General features: G+C 39.4%; 1 protein-coding gene across 16 annotated transcripts in view; it reads left to right on the forward strand.

Moving 5' to 3' along the window:
* The window catches only part of RBFOX2 (RNA binding fox-1 homolog 2), a 277,497-nt gene that overhangs the window by 171,058 nt on the left and 92,827 nt on the right, over positions 1–13,612 (forward strand). The window contains exon 1 of one of the 16 annotated variants that reach the window (XM_041755060.1): positions 9,001–9,343. The exons of the other annotated variants lie outside the window; for them this stretch is intronic. Within the exon in view, the coding sequence (XP_041610994.1) occupies positions 9,317–9,343 (27 nt within the window). The 5' untranslated portion in view covers positions 9,001–9,316. Of the gene's footprint in view, positions 1–9,000; positions 9,344–13,612 lie in introns of those variants that run through there. 16 annotated transcript variants of the gene reach the window in all.

Consider the following 13,612-nt stretch of genomic DNA (forward strand, 5'->3'; position numbering starts at 1 on the left):
ATTGTGGACCTGAAGGCTAAACCAGGCTATTTTTAACTGGACCTGGACCTGTTGTGTAAGCTTGCTGGAGTAAACTCATTCAGGTCTTATGCTACCAGTGTTGAAGTCAGATGGGAGGGGCTGTGGTTATATTTCTTCAACTGTATTCTAACATAGTGATCCGTACTATATGTTTTAGATTCTATTATATATACATGTTTCCATTATTTTGAGTTACTTAGATGAAGAGTAAATTACATTTACCATAATGAAATTTTGATATATTTGTGGTACTTACTTGTGGACTCAATCTCTACTGGCATAAAACAAAATAGGCTGGTTGACATAGCAGTTTAAAGCTGGAAGTGTCATGAGTTTAGATTAGAAACAAAGCTTCTTACCATTAAATATTGATGTGCTTTTGAAGAGAAATATCTGTGAACAATTTTTTTCTGAGACTCAACTAGCAAAATAAGGGACTTTGTAGTAAATCATATAAGTAAAATTGACGAAAAAAACTGGAAAAGCAAAAGTATTTCCAAAGAAGTTGAAGCATCAGACATATATATGAAAAAAACAATTATAATGTATAAAAGAAGTTTCGAGGTAGAAAACTGGCCATCCCCCCCCCCACTGCCCCCTAACAAAGCAAAGGTTGTGGAATAGATTAAAGAATTCCTGTTCAGAAATTATGACATGAGGGACACCTGGGTGGCTCAGGAGTTGAGCGTCTGCCTTTGGCTCAGGGTGTGATCCTGAGGTCCTGGGATTGAGTCCCATGTCCAGCTTCCTGCGTGGAGCCTGCTTCTTCCTCTGCCTATGTCTGCCTCTCTCTCTCTGTGTGTCTCTCATGAAAAATAAATAAATACATACATCTTTTAAAAAATTTTAAAAAGAAATTAATGACATGAGAGGTGCCTGGGTGGTTCCAGTAGGTTTAGCATCCAGTTCTTTGTTTTGGCTCATTTCCTGATCTCATGTGTTATGAGATCGAGCCCCATGTGAGATGGAACCTTGGGGCTCTGCACTCAGTGGGAGTCTGCTTGAATATTCTCTCCCTCTGTCTCTTCCCCCACTCACCTGCATACTCACTCTCTTTTTTTTTTCCCTCTTAAGTAGATAAATAAAATCTTAAATTTAAAAAAGAAATTATGACATATTTGCTAAAGTCTTTTGCAGTAAAATTTTATTCATTTATAATAAAATGAATTTGCCACCCCAAATCTTTTCAATCATTAAGATTTAGTATTGATAAATGTTGTGCTCAGTATTTGAAACACTTCCCTGACTTTGGTCTGTTTAGTAGATTTATTCTACGTAAAATTAAGGTAGTTTAGAAATGCAGGTAATGGGATGTTAAAATTTAAGAGTATGCTTTCCATTCTACCACATCAGGGAAGTTAATGGCAATGAAAAAACAATTTAAAATCGAAACGTCCAAAACTATTTTACAATCTTACTAATTCAGTTAGGGTAACAGTTTTCTTTCAGGGCATTTATAAATGGGTAATAGATGGTTATTTGCTACCTAAATTTTTATCTCCACTGTGGTTGCAAAATTTTCTTACTGGCTTCTGTTACATTCTTATACTTAGTTAAATTAAAGCTATTCAGTGAATAACCTATGTGGTTCTGTTCCAGTGTTTTATGCCATTAGATATTATGGAAGATTTGGCTGAACAGTATTTTTTAAAAATAAAGATTTTGCACCTTTTTAAAATTAAGTATTTCTAGAATTGCTAGTGTTGAGTTAATGAAATAGTGAGTTCTTCTCAACATACGGCAATGAAGTATTTTCAGAACTTTATCATTCATTGCTCTTATTCTTGATAAAAATCACGCATGTCTTAACCGATTGAAATTGGTTAAAATACAAGTTATAAAATACAAGAAGAATAAGTAGATAGGTGAGTGCTCGATATGACTTAAAGAACAATGACTAGGGATCCCGGGGTGGCTCAGCGGTTGAGCATCTGCCTTTGGCCCAGGATGTGATCCTGGAGTCCTGGGATCGAGTTCCACATTGGGCTCCCTGCTTCTCCCTCTATGTATGTCTCTGTCTCTCTCTCTGTGTCTCTCATGAATAAATAAATAAAATCTTAAAAAAAAAAAAAAAAGAACAATGACTATAGTCTCCCTGCCCAGAAAAAAATTCTATTTATTGAGAAACTATTCCTGAAATTATTCTTTTGGATTAAATATTACTGCCTCTGACTTGAGTGGTTAAAATATAACTTGTTAGGATGGCTTCTGTCAAAAACAAAAGGAAAAAAAAAAGAAAGAAAAGAAAAGTGTTGGTGAGGATGTGGAGAATTTGGAACCCTTGTGCACTGTTGGTGGGAATGTAAAATGGTGCAGCTGCTGTGGAAAACAGTATGGTGCCTCCTCAAAAAATTAAAAATAGAACTACCATATGGTCCAGCAATTCCACTTCTGGGTATATACTCAAAAGAATTGAAAGCAGGATCTCAAAGAGGAATTTGTACACCCATGTTCACAGCAGCATTATTCACAATAGCCAGAAGGTGGAAGCAACAATCCAAATGTCCATCAGTAGATGAAGTAATAGATAACTGAAATATGGTAATAATATATGCACAATGGAGTATCACTCAGTCTTAAAGATTTATTTATTTATTTGGGAGAGAGAACAAATTGAGGGGTGGGACAAAGGGAGAGGGAGAGAGAATCTCAAGCAGACTCCCTGTCGAGTGGGAAACCCCTCTCAGAGCTCGACCTCATGACCCTGAGATCATGACCTGAGCTAAAATCAAGAGTTGGACACTCAACCGACTGAGCTACCCAGGCGCCCCTACTCAGTCTTAAAAAAAGAGAAATTCTGATATAAGCTACAACATGGATGAACCATGAGGATAGTTATACTCAGTGAAATAAGCCAGTCACAAAAAGACGAATACCATATGATGACACTTTTGTGAGGCACAGAGGGTCCACCAAATCCACAGAGACAGACAGTAGAGTGGTGGTTGCCAGGGATTCCTGAGGACAAGGAGACTGGGAAGTTATTGTTTATTGGATACAGAGTTTCATTTTTAAAAAATGAAGAATGTTCTGGAGATGGATGGTGGCAGTGGTAGCAAATTATGGATATATATGATACTACCAAACTGTATTTAGTTGACCCTTGAAGAACACAGGTTTGAACTGTTAGAGTCTACTTCTATGTGGATTTTTTATAGTGCAGTATTATAAATATATTTTCTCTCTCTTACAATGTTCTTAATAACTTTTTTCCCCTCTGGCTTACTTTAGTGTAAGAATACAGTGTATAATACATACATACAACATATAAAATAATGTGTTCATTGACTATGTTACCAATAAGGTTTCCAGTCAGCAGTAGACTATTACTAGTTAAGTTTTGGGGGAGTTACAAAGTATACATTTTGACCACCTTAGGGTTCAGGACCCTAGGCCCTGTTGGTTAAGGGTCAGCTATACTTGAAAATGGCTACGAGGGTAAATTTTATGTTTGTTACGTGTATTTTGCCACAACAAAAAAACATTGAGAGGGAAATGTAACTATTACAAGCTAAGGGTTTGTGTGTGTGTGTGTGTGTTTTTTAAAGATTTTATTTATTCATGAGAGACACAGAGAGAGACAGAGACACACAGGCAGAGGGAGAAGCAGACTCCCCCGTGGATAGCCCAATGTGGGACTTGATCTCAGGACCCTGGATCATGACCTGAGCTGAAGACAGATGCTCAACCACAGAGCCACCCAGGCACCCCAGAGTTTGTGTGTATTATCACAGTTTTTCCTGAGGCAGTTTTTATGTAACCTGTCACCCACTGAACATGTTGGCTCTGATGATCATTTTGAGGTAAATGGGCAGTTGGAGAAAGAAGCAGCAAGGTCTTACATTATAGGCGGTTTAGCTAAGTGTCCGGATTTGAGAGTTTAGGACAGCCAAGTACAGCTTAAGGATATTGGGCATCTGGAAGATTGGGAGACAGGAAGTTGCCTATCTGAAAGATCCATTTACCTAGTGCATGCTTGGGTCTACACAATGCTGTGGACTGAAGTAGCCCAAAGACTGGCCACTTCTTTGTGGGAAGGCGACCTTGATGTAGAGGAATATATGTATTCTTTAATTTCTCATTTTGAGGATTTTTTTTTTTTTTTGAGTACCCACCGTGTGACGGATACTGTGCCACGCATAGAGATTTGGAGGTGAAGAAGACAGGAGACAGGAGAGTCTCCAGTAATTTATTTAGTAATAGAGACACAGCATATTTTAGTATTGAACAAACAACACACTATAGTTTTCCTAGGTTCATCAGGTATTATTGTCTTGATAACCTGGTCACTGATAAATTTGTTTACATCCCATTGCTTTTGATATTTATCTAATATTTTGATAGATATCTAATATCTAATATTATCTAATATTTATCTAATATCTAATATCTAATTTATCTAATATCTAATATTATCTGATTATCTAATATCTCTCACAGAATACAGAGAGTGTACACATAATTTCAATTGTATATGTGACTCTAGTTGTCTAGACTTTGGAATATTTTAAAGATACAAGAATATGTTATCCAGATTGAGATGATAATTTATGAAGTAATGTTTTCTAATTTCTCTGGGCTCACCTGTGTCTTAGAGTATGTTATTTGGGTCTTGTTCTACAAGGTTTGGTTTTCAGGGACAAGAGATAAATGTAAGGATTATTTAGGTTTTATAAGCATAGAAGGTCTAAAGCAATCCATTTAAAATGCAGCTCTCCCTTTTTTTTTTTTCGAGAATGGGTTCTGTATAACTGAACCCTGCCTAAACTAGAGAAAAGAAGCAAGGAAATAATAGAGTTAGCCTTAATTTGGCTTCACTTATACTAAAGGGAATGTGAAGGCAAAGGATATTAAAGTGGCATTGTGTCAGAGATGCTTCTGGGAAGGTATTTAATATCTATTAGGTGTAAATTGTTATTTACACTTAGGGTTATTGTGTGGGGGCGTGCTGTGAAAAGCTTTTATACTAACAAGTTTTTATTATTGCAGGAAATGCTATCCCTTTAATGTTGCTTTTCACTTGGGTGTCAGAGGCAGCCTGGGAAAGTATGAGCAAAACCTGCCTTCCAGCCAGGGACTGTTGGATCTGCTTTTATAGCATTACTGGTATGTGGGTGGAAGGTACGGAAGTTGAGTCACATCTAATGTAAAATTGTGAAGAGCAGGAGCACCTAAAGTTGTGTGTGTGTGTGTGTGTGTGTGTGTGTGTTTTGAAAAATCAGTGAGTATTATTTTGTCTAGAATCTGAACTATTCTAATCAAGTTGACAATAAGGCCTTTCTCCCACTCTTTTTTTGTACATCTCCCTTTCGGCCTCAGATTTCTAAAATACTGAGGTAAATTTATAAATCTGAACATACTTCCAAGTATCTTTTTGGAAGAAAAGAGCACATTTCAATGTTTTGATAACCACATGGGTATTCTTCATTCTTAGGTGCCCATGCATTTAAAATAAATGGGTAGAGTTAGAAGTCAAGGCATTATAGCTTGATTTCAGCTAATGTTTTTTTCATCTGCTGTGTATTCAGGCCCTGCATTCGGAACTGGGGATATGGTATGATAATTCCTACCCTCAGGTTGCTCTCATCAAGTCATATTTATGCAGAAACAGTGACCCCAACTTTATGAACTCTAGGCCAGGCAAGCATAAGGCATAGGGTAAAGGGGGACCAAAACCAGATGTTGGGAGCAGGTAGGGTCAGGAGAGACTCTAGAACAGGGGGTCCCTGAAGTGAGCTCTGAAGGATGAATTCACCAGTTAGCCAGATAGAAGGCCGTGGTCAAGGGAGCAAGAATGTGAAACAAAAATGAACAGAAACATGGTGTCTTTGGGGAATGTGGTTCAGCGTGCTGGGAGCAGAGAGCAGTGGGTGACAGGAAGGGAAGCAGGGACTCTGACTCGTATGGTGAGGCCAGATTATGTGGTAGGCACCTACTTAAGAATTAGGACTTTCCTTCCTTTTAGGCTGTGGAGAATGGTTGATAATTTTAATCAGGGAAATGGCATGGTGGGATTTGCACTTAGAAAGAGGTCCCCCCCCAAAAAAAAGTAAAAAAAAAACGAGGTCCCCTCAGTAAGGTTGAGCAGCTCAGATAACAGGAGTGGTAGATTGGAGGCAGAATAGGGGCAAGTAGAAGGCTAGATACAAAATAATATGACTAGAGCTGAGTTTATGGAACTAGGGGGTTGGAAAGAAAGGGTAGGTTTCACAGAAATCAAAAGGACTTGCTTCTGGTTTGGTGTGTTGAGTGAGAAGGAGGATCTTGGGAGAATCCCAGATTTTCTTTTTTTTAAAAAAAGATTTTATTTATTTATGAGAGAGAGAGAGGCAGAGATACAGAGGGAGAAGCAGGCCCTATGCAGGGAGTCTGATGCGGGACTTGATCCCAGGACCCCAGGCTCACACCCTGGGCCAAAGGCAGGCAGGCGCTAAACTGCTGAGCCACCAGCAGTTTTCAGATATTCTGTACTAGAAAATGCCTTGGGATTAGTTGCTCCTTGGTACACTATGGGGCATATTCGGCCACTAGGGGACGCCGCTTGTTTTGCTGGGTCAGATCCAGGCAGTTCAGTTGCTCTTCTCTCTCTTGGGCACCAGGGAGCAAATTGTCCTCTATAATGCCAGCCTTGACAGTCAGGGACACACTTCAAAATATCCTTGAGTTGGTCCAGTGCTCAATGATCCTGTTATTCAGTGAGTTTATGAAAATCGTTGTATATTTATTTTGACATTAGCTCATATTAATTCTTTTCCTTATGGTAATGACTCTTGTAAGCTTATTATTTGCAGTATAAAATGTTGGTCCTGTACGTACAAAAGAGGCATGAATACCAGGCCAAAGGCAATTTGTGTTCCAGCCCTAATCCTGGGCTTTTTGCATGTAGAGATTCCTCATTTGCCTCTTTCTTTAAAAATTTTTAAAAAAGTATTTTCTTGGGGTCTTGTTGTCTGTCTTTATGTATAGAGGCTGCAGTCACAGACAAGCTTCAAGATAACTTACGGCTTTCATAAGGATAGCGTGTGTGTGTGTGAGTGTGAGAGAGAGAGGTTTATTTATTATATTAGAACTGAAAACATAATTATCCCATAAATGTGGTTTAGATTTTTCAAAAAGTACACTGGGTTGCCTTTGCTTCCAATGAAATTCATCTACCTCTTTTCTGCTTATGCTGTATTTTTAAAAAATTTGACTGTATTTTTTCTCCTGATTGGCTTTTTGGTTGCAAATTATTAAAATGCAGTATGTCCTATTTCCAGATCATTTCTAGAAATGTTAAATAAGAACAAACCTGGTACTGATCCATTCCTTTTCTGATAGTGGTATTTTTACCCCCTAATGTTTAAAAATCCCATTCTTTGGTACATATTTCTTTGTTCATTGTGGATTATTCCAAAAGTATAATGTAAATATTTGTAAAATGCCCAGAATAGTGCCTGACTTATTGTAGTTATTCAGTAAGTAGCTATAATTAATGCCAGTTTCTGCAAGATCTCCAGACTGGTACTTTCTGTGTTCTTTTCAGAATTGTTGAAGTGATTATTAATTTGGGTAGGAGCATGATGATGTTGTATTGGCAATGTGCCTACCCACATTATTAATATACAGTACGTTTAAAAGGCTGGTTATGCATTTTGCCAAACAAATCCTCATAGAGACAGCAAAACACTGTTTTCTCAGTGTGATTTATGATTTTATTTAATTTTTTTAAATTTGTGATTTTAAATTTTGATTTCTTTGGTGTTAATCTTAAAAATAGAAAGCTTAATTTTAGAATTAATCTCTTTGCCTTTGGGTAATCTGTTAGAGATTATAACAATAAAGAATCATAATGAAAATATAAATAAAATCCTTTAGGATCTTATTAGAATACTAAAAAATAGGAAACCTTCATTTTTATGAGATAAATGATAAATGCCATAAACTCACCATCTACACAGATTATTTTATTTGAAAATTCAATAATTTAAAATAGGAAGATTATGGAATTTGTATTTGGAAGTTAAAGACTTTAACAAGATCACTTGTAAAGGGCAGAATCAGGACTTGGACCAAGACTTCTAGACTGAATCACACCTTTATGCTTTTCTCATTATATCATTTTAATAAGAGAATGTTAAAGGAACTCATGTTCAGTAAATGTTCTCACAAATCTTTTATATCTATAGCACTCTGTAGTAACAATTACTATTTACAGTAATGACACAGGTGCCCAGTGTGTATATAGGAGAGGGTTTATGATTTTTAGGGAAGGCTGAAATCCAGAAGGCGTAGGAACACAAAGGGTGGGTTCTCAGTTAACCAGAATTTGTAATGAGACTGGAAGCCTTCAGCAGTCAAATCTGTATGCACTTTTGTATACACTTTCAGTTTCTTAAGCAGTCATGTTTATAGACACCTTTTCCAGAATCCCCAGGTTCTTTACAGTAGAAAAAAATAAGCACTTAGATTACCTTCCTCCTCTCATTTCGTCCTTTACAATCACTAGACTGATTTAGGACAGGCAAGTTCTTGCCCATTCCCATGCCTTGAAAACCTTCCGTTAAGTGGTCATTCAGCAGCTTTTCACATCTTTCATTAAATCGACTACATCTATAAACTGTACATCAGTGGAAATGTTCTTTTTAAAAATAATTTTTGTTTCATTATTATCAGATGTTCACGGGTGGAATGCTTTAAATCTGTACTAACTATGCTGAGCTGCTGTGAATGCTTCCAGTGCTATATAATTAATGCCCCCACAGCAGATATTCATTCCTTAAAATATGCCTGCACATGGCGCCTGCCCCTCCCTCCCTCTCTCTCTCTCTCTCTCTCTCTCTCTCTCCCCCCCTCCCTCCCTCTCCCTCCTCCCCCTCCTTCACACACACACACACACACACACACACACACACACGCGCGTGCGCAAAGCACACACCAAACTGCCATTCTCCAGCAGGCCTGTTTCTGGAGTTGGGAGATGTCAGCCTGCTGGGAGGGGTGGGGGGAGGAGGAAGAGGTGGGGCTCCACTCTGATTAATTACCTTAGGCATTCAGGGGTGGGGCTTCCTTCAGCCATCTGCCTGAGATATGGGAGGGAGCTGGAGAGAGAAGGAGGGGGAGAGGCTGCCAGAGAGGAAGAGAAAAGAAAGGAAGAAACGCTAAAAAGAAAAAGAAAGGGGAACGGGATAGGGATAAAGGGAGATCAGTTGTCCACCCTGAAATAGCTAGCGGGGGGGGGGGGGGTGGGGGCAGCTGTGGAGGTGCGCCCCAGCACTACCGCCCTGAAGGGCTCATCCTCTGTGCGGTTTGGTTTATGGAGGAAAAGAAAATGGTCACTCAGGTAAGATTTGTGTTTCCTCGATGTGCCTCTTTTCTGGTTTCTGGGATCTAAATAAAGATCTGGGGGTCTGGCATAGTCGGCAGAGTTTTAACAATGATTGTCTTCTCAGAGAAGGCCAGATTTATTGTTATCAACTGAAAAGTGTTAGTCTGTGTCTGCTGAGTGTGTGTGTGCGTGCGTGTGTGTGTGAGTGATACATCTGTGTCCTTTTTTCTCTCCCCGTCCCTCAGCTCCATAGCAGATTCCTGTTTCCTGTACTGTGCAGCTGTAGCTCAGGAAAGACCCTGTGGGGATTTGTCTACCTCTTTGTCTTGGTTCTGAGAAGAGGGAGGGAGAGAGACTGCAGAGGTAGGAAGAGATTCTTACAGACTGCCAAAAAGAGGGGAAAGGGAATGACTTCCTTTTAAGAATTGCAGAAGAATTTGTGTTCTAGGGAAATCTGATTCCTGATTCACTGTGATTTCTCAGGATTGGCTGTGGAATTGACGTTCTGCTGCCTTTGCTCTAAATGGCTTATTAAAAATGAAGGCTAGAAAAATAGGCTTCATTTTCGTGGCTTCGTTACTGGCAAAGAATGTTTTCAGTAGCAACTATGGGAATATCCAAGTGTAGCCGAGGCAGGTAGAACCCTCTGTGAGAGGAGAACAGATCTGAATGTATAAATGACAATCACACGGGCATTAAAAGACATTTGAAGGAGAGGGAGTAGGAAATGGAAGATCTCTTTCTCCCTCCCTCCCTCCCTCCCTCCATCTCTCTCTCTCTCTCTCTCTCTCTCTCTCTCTCTCTCTCTCTCTCTCTCTCTCTGCCTGTCTTTGGTTTTGCCAGGCAATATCTAATCTGCATTTTAGCAAGTCATTCCTGACAAATGGAAAGGTGAATCGTCTTCCACGGATCCCCCTGGCCGTGTCTTTTTTCTTGTCGGCACCCTCCATACGGCACCCTCCATACGTTTCTTTTACTCTTATTCCCTTACACGTTGGTTGAGAGGGAATGATGAGACTGCGATTGATCAGTGAAATCATTTGCATGGTGAGCGTTCTGTCCTTTAGGCTCAGACTTAGCATCAGTGTCACTCCAGGCTTTTATGCTCTGTAGGGAAATTTCATCACTGGACAGTGCTTTCCTTTTAAGGAGTTTGCCCCTTTTTTTGTATTCTCTCTTCTCTTTTCCTCTCCAAGTCACCACCGGAGGGCGAGAGAGTCGGCTAGAGATATGGATACAGAGAGGCATCATTTTAGGAGCAGGAACACTGTTCCGTTAAACGTTATATAATGCCCTGCAGTGCTGTTTGGAAGGAGGGAAAGCATTGGGGAGATGCTGCCAACGTGACCTAGAGGGAAGGGGAAGTTCCAAAGAATATAGTTTTCCAAAGGGATTCTTCACCAGATCTGAGTTTGGAGATTATCAGGAAACCCCTCCTCTTTTGGAAAGGGGAGAAATCTTTGAAATATTTTCTCTTCCACTTCTTATCCCTTTGTTGTTAGCCTAATTAACTCTTTTGAAATATTGCTTTACTTTTTAAAAAATTGCCATAAAAGAGTTAGACCTATTTCTGGATTCTCTTTGTTGCTTGGGAGATGATACTTCTTAACCTTGGAGCCCTCATTCAGTTTTCATTAACTGGCACTATTACAGGGCGACAGCTCTCTTCTTTCTCGGCTATTACTGAATGAAGGCTTTCCAACTACTTGACTTTTCATTATATATATTTTTAAATCAGTGAAAGAGTTCTCTAAACTAGTGCTTTTTCTAATCAGAGGTTTTCTGCAGCCTCTTGGAACATGTGCCCTTCGTTTCTGGAGGAGCTGGGTGAGCATGTATAAGCATAAGATAGAATGCACATGCTTGTACTCACTTCATATTGCAGTCTGAATAATTGACATTTAAGAAAACTGTAGTCTTAGCAGTAAAGCAGAAGAGGTAAGTAGAAACTGGAAAGAAGGATTTCTTGGTGGTTAAGAATTCTAAGAGAAAGTTAAAATCACTGATTGTCTCAGGATGTGCTGGATGCTGAGAGACGAAGTTGCTCATTTTTGCCCATCCTGAATTTCTACAACCGAAATATAAAGAGTCAAATTTGTGGATTTTCAGTATGTATGTCAGTGTATTTGTTTTGGTATATATTGTTTCTGTATCATGTAACATATGTAGTTGTTAGTCATCTGGAAAAAAAAATCAAAGGAAATAGCTAGAGGAGCCAAGTCTTTATTTGTCCTTAAAAGATTTTGGAGTTTTTGGTTTTTTTTTTTTTTAAAGATTTTATTTATTCATGAGAGAAAGAGAGAGAGAGAGAGAGAGGCAGAGGCACAGGCAGAGGGAGAAGCAGGCTCCATGCAGGGACTCGGGACTCAGGGTCTCTAGGATCCCACCCTGGGCCAAAGGCGGCGCTAAATTGCTGCCTGATTTTGGAGTTTTTTAAATTTGTTTTTGACTTTTTGTTTTTCAAGCCAGACATCCAATCCCAATATTTGATAATGGTCTGTCACATTAACTTTCTTTTTTTTTTTTTTTAAGGTTTTATTGATTTATTCATGAGCAATACACAGAGAGAGGGAGAGACACAGGCAGAGGGAGAAGCAGGCTCCTCACAGGGAGCCCAGTGCAGGACTTGATCCGGACTGGGATCACGACCTGAGCCAAAGGCAGACGCTCAACTGCTAAGCCACCTAGGCGTCCCTGTCACGTAAACTTTCTGAATATAAAATGTGCACTGGGGATCCCTGGGTGGCGCAGCGGTTTGGTGCCTGGAGACCCGGGATCGAATCCCACATCGGGCTCCCGGTGCATGGAACCTGCTTCTCCCTCTGCCTGTGTCTCTGCCTCTCTCTCTCTCTCTCTGTGACTATCATAAGTAAATAAAAATTAAAAAAAAATTAAAAAAAATAAAATAAAATGTGCACTGTTCAGGGTTTGGTTATCAAAGTTAAATGGTTTATCATGGTGTTTAGTGTCTTGACTAGTATATTAATAAGGGTATTTAGATATATTTCTTAGGTTCTTTGCATATTGGATCTTGACATTTCTGTATCCCTTTATTTTAAATTAATTGCTCACTTGATGGAAGAAGGATGAAGGGCTTTTCAGCAGATGACAATATTAAATCCATATCAATAGTTACATCGTATTATTTTATTGGCTCTAGTTTTATAAGGCCAGTTTTTGGGGTAATTAGCAAACTGCCATTTTTAGTGTTTTGCTTTTAAAAAAATGACAATTTAATCACAGAATTCTAATATACTAGACAGACATGCTCCTGTGACTTTTTAAAATACAACTTTAGGTGTATCTGTTGCTCATGTAAATGCTGTAGGAGTATTTCACGGAGATCCTCTGTTCTGAGCATGTGAACCAAATTAATGCATTTTTTCACATGTGTGGAAACAACAATGTAGAATAAGAGGAAGGCAAGGAGAAGTCATTCATTCTTGTCACAGGTGTAAAGTTAAAAAAACAAAATGTTTAGCCAGGCTCAGACTCCATTACACTGTTGTTGAAAGGAAGAGTGTACCCAACAGGGAAAAGATCTTAGGGTGGATGTGAAAGAAATTTGTTGTACTCTCCTATAGTATAAGGCTGCCAGTTTCTGTGGAACACAAAGCCCTGCCTTTCTTGGACAGCTCAGTGCTTTGCTGGCATTTTCTTCAAAATCTGTTTTCCATCAGGACCGAGAGGAGGGAAGGTGTTAAGAATAAGGGAGGTTGGAAAGGAGGTTGCTGTTCCTTTAAATAGTGCCGTGAGCCCATGTGGCAGCAGGCCGGCTCTGGAGTGTATTCTTTTGTAATGAATCACCAGTTCCATTGTCTGCTATCTCCCCTCTTTGTAGCTGGAAGGCTGAAGTCTTTCACCTGAGCTGCTGCCAGTTCACTATTCTGTTCCAGGGTGGTTAGGAGAAGAGAAGAGGGAGGGTATTTGTGCTTTAATTAAAGACAGATAGCAGAGCAGGTATGTTTTGCTTTGTTCCATTTCCCCCTCTCCTTTTCTCTGTGCGTGTTTTTTTGAACCGAGTTGCAATGGGGAATCAGTTCTGTGATCTAGTATTCCATTTTCTGTGGATTTTGAAAGTGCTCTTGATAATTTAGTCTCCATTTTGTGGCATTGCTTTAAAGTGATTCCATTCGATTGCCTGCCAGTTCCACCCGAACCTCATCCCACCCTTCATCCACAGAGCTTCAGCCCACACTGTTTGTTTTGGCACACTTTCCACTTTCTATGGGCTGCGCAGGACGCTGGGAAGTTGGGGGTAGGTGCAGATTGTGGGTTGGAGAC

This window comes from Vulpes lagopus, chromosome 5 (assembly GCF_018345385.1).
Source record: "Vulpes lagopus strain Blue_001 chromosome 5, ASM1834538v1, whole genome shotgun sequence".
Lineage (NCBI taxonomy): Eukaryota > Metazoa > Chordata > Mammalia > Carnivora > Canidae > Vulpes > Vulpes lagopus.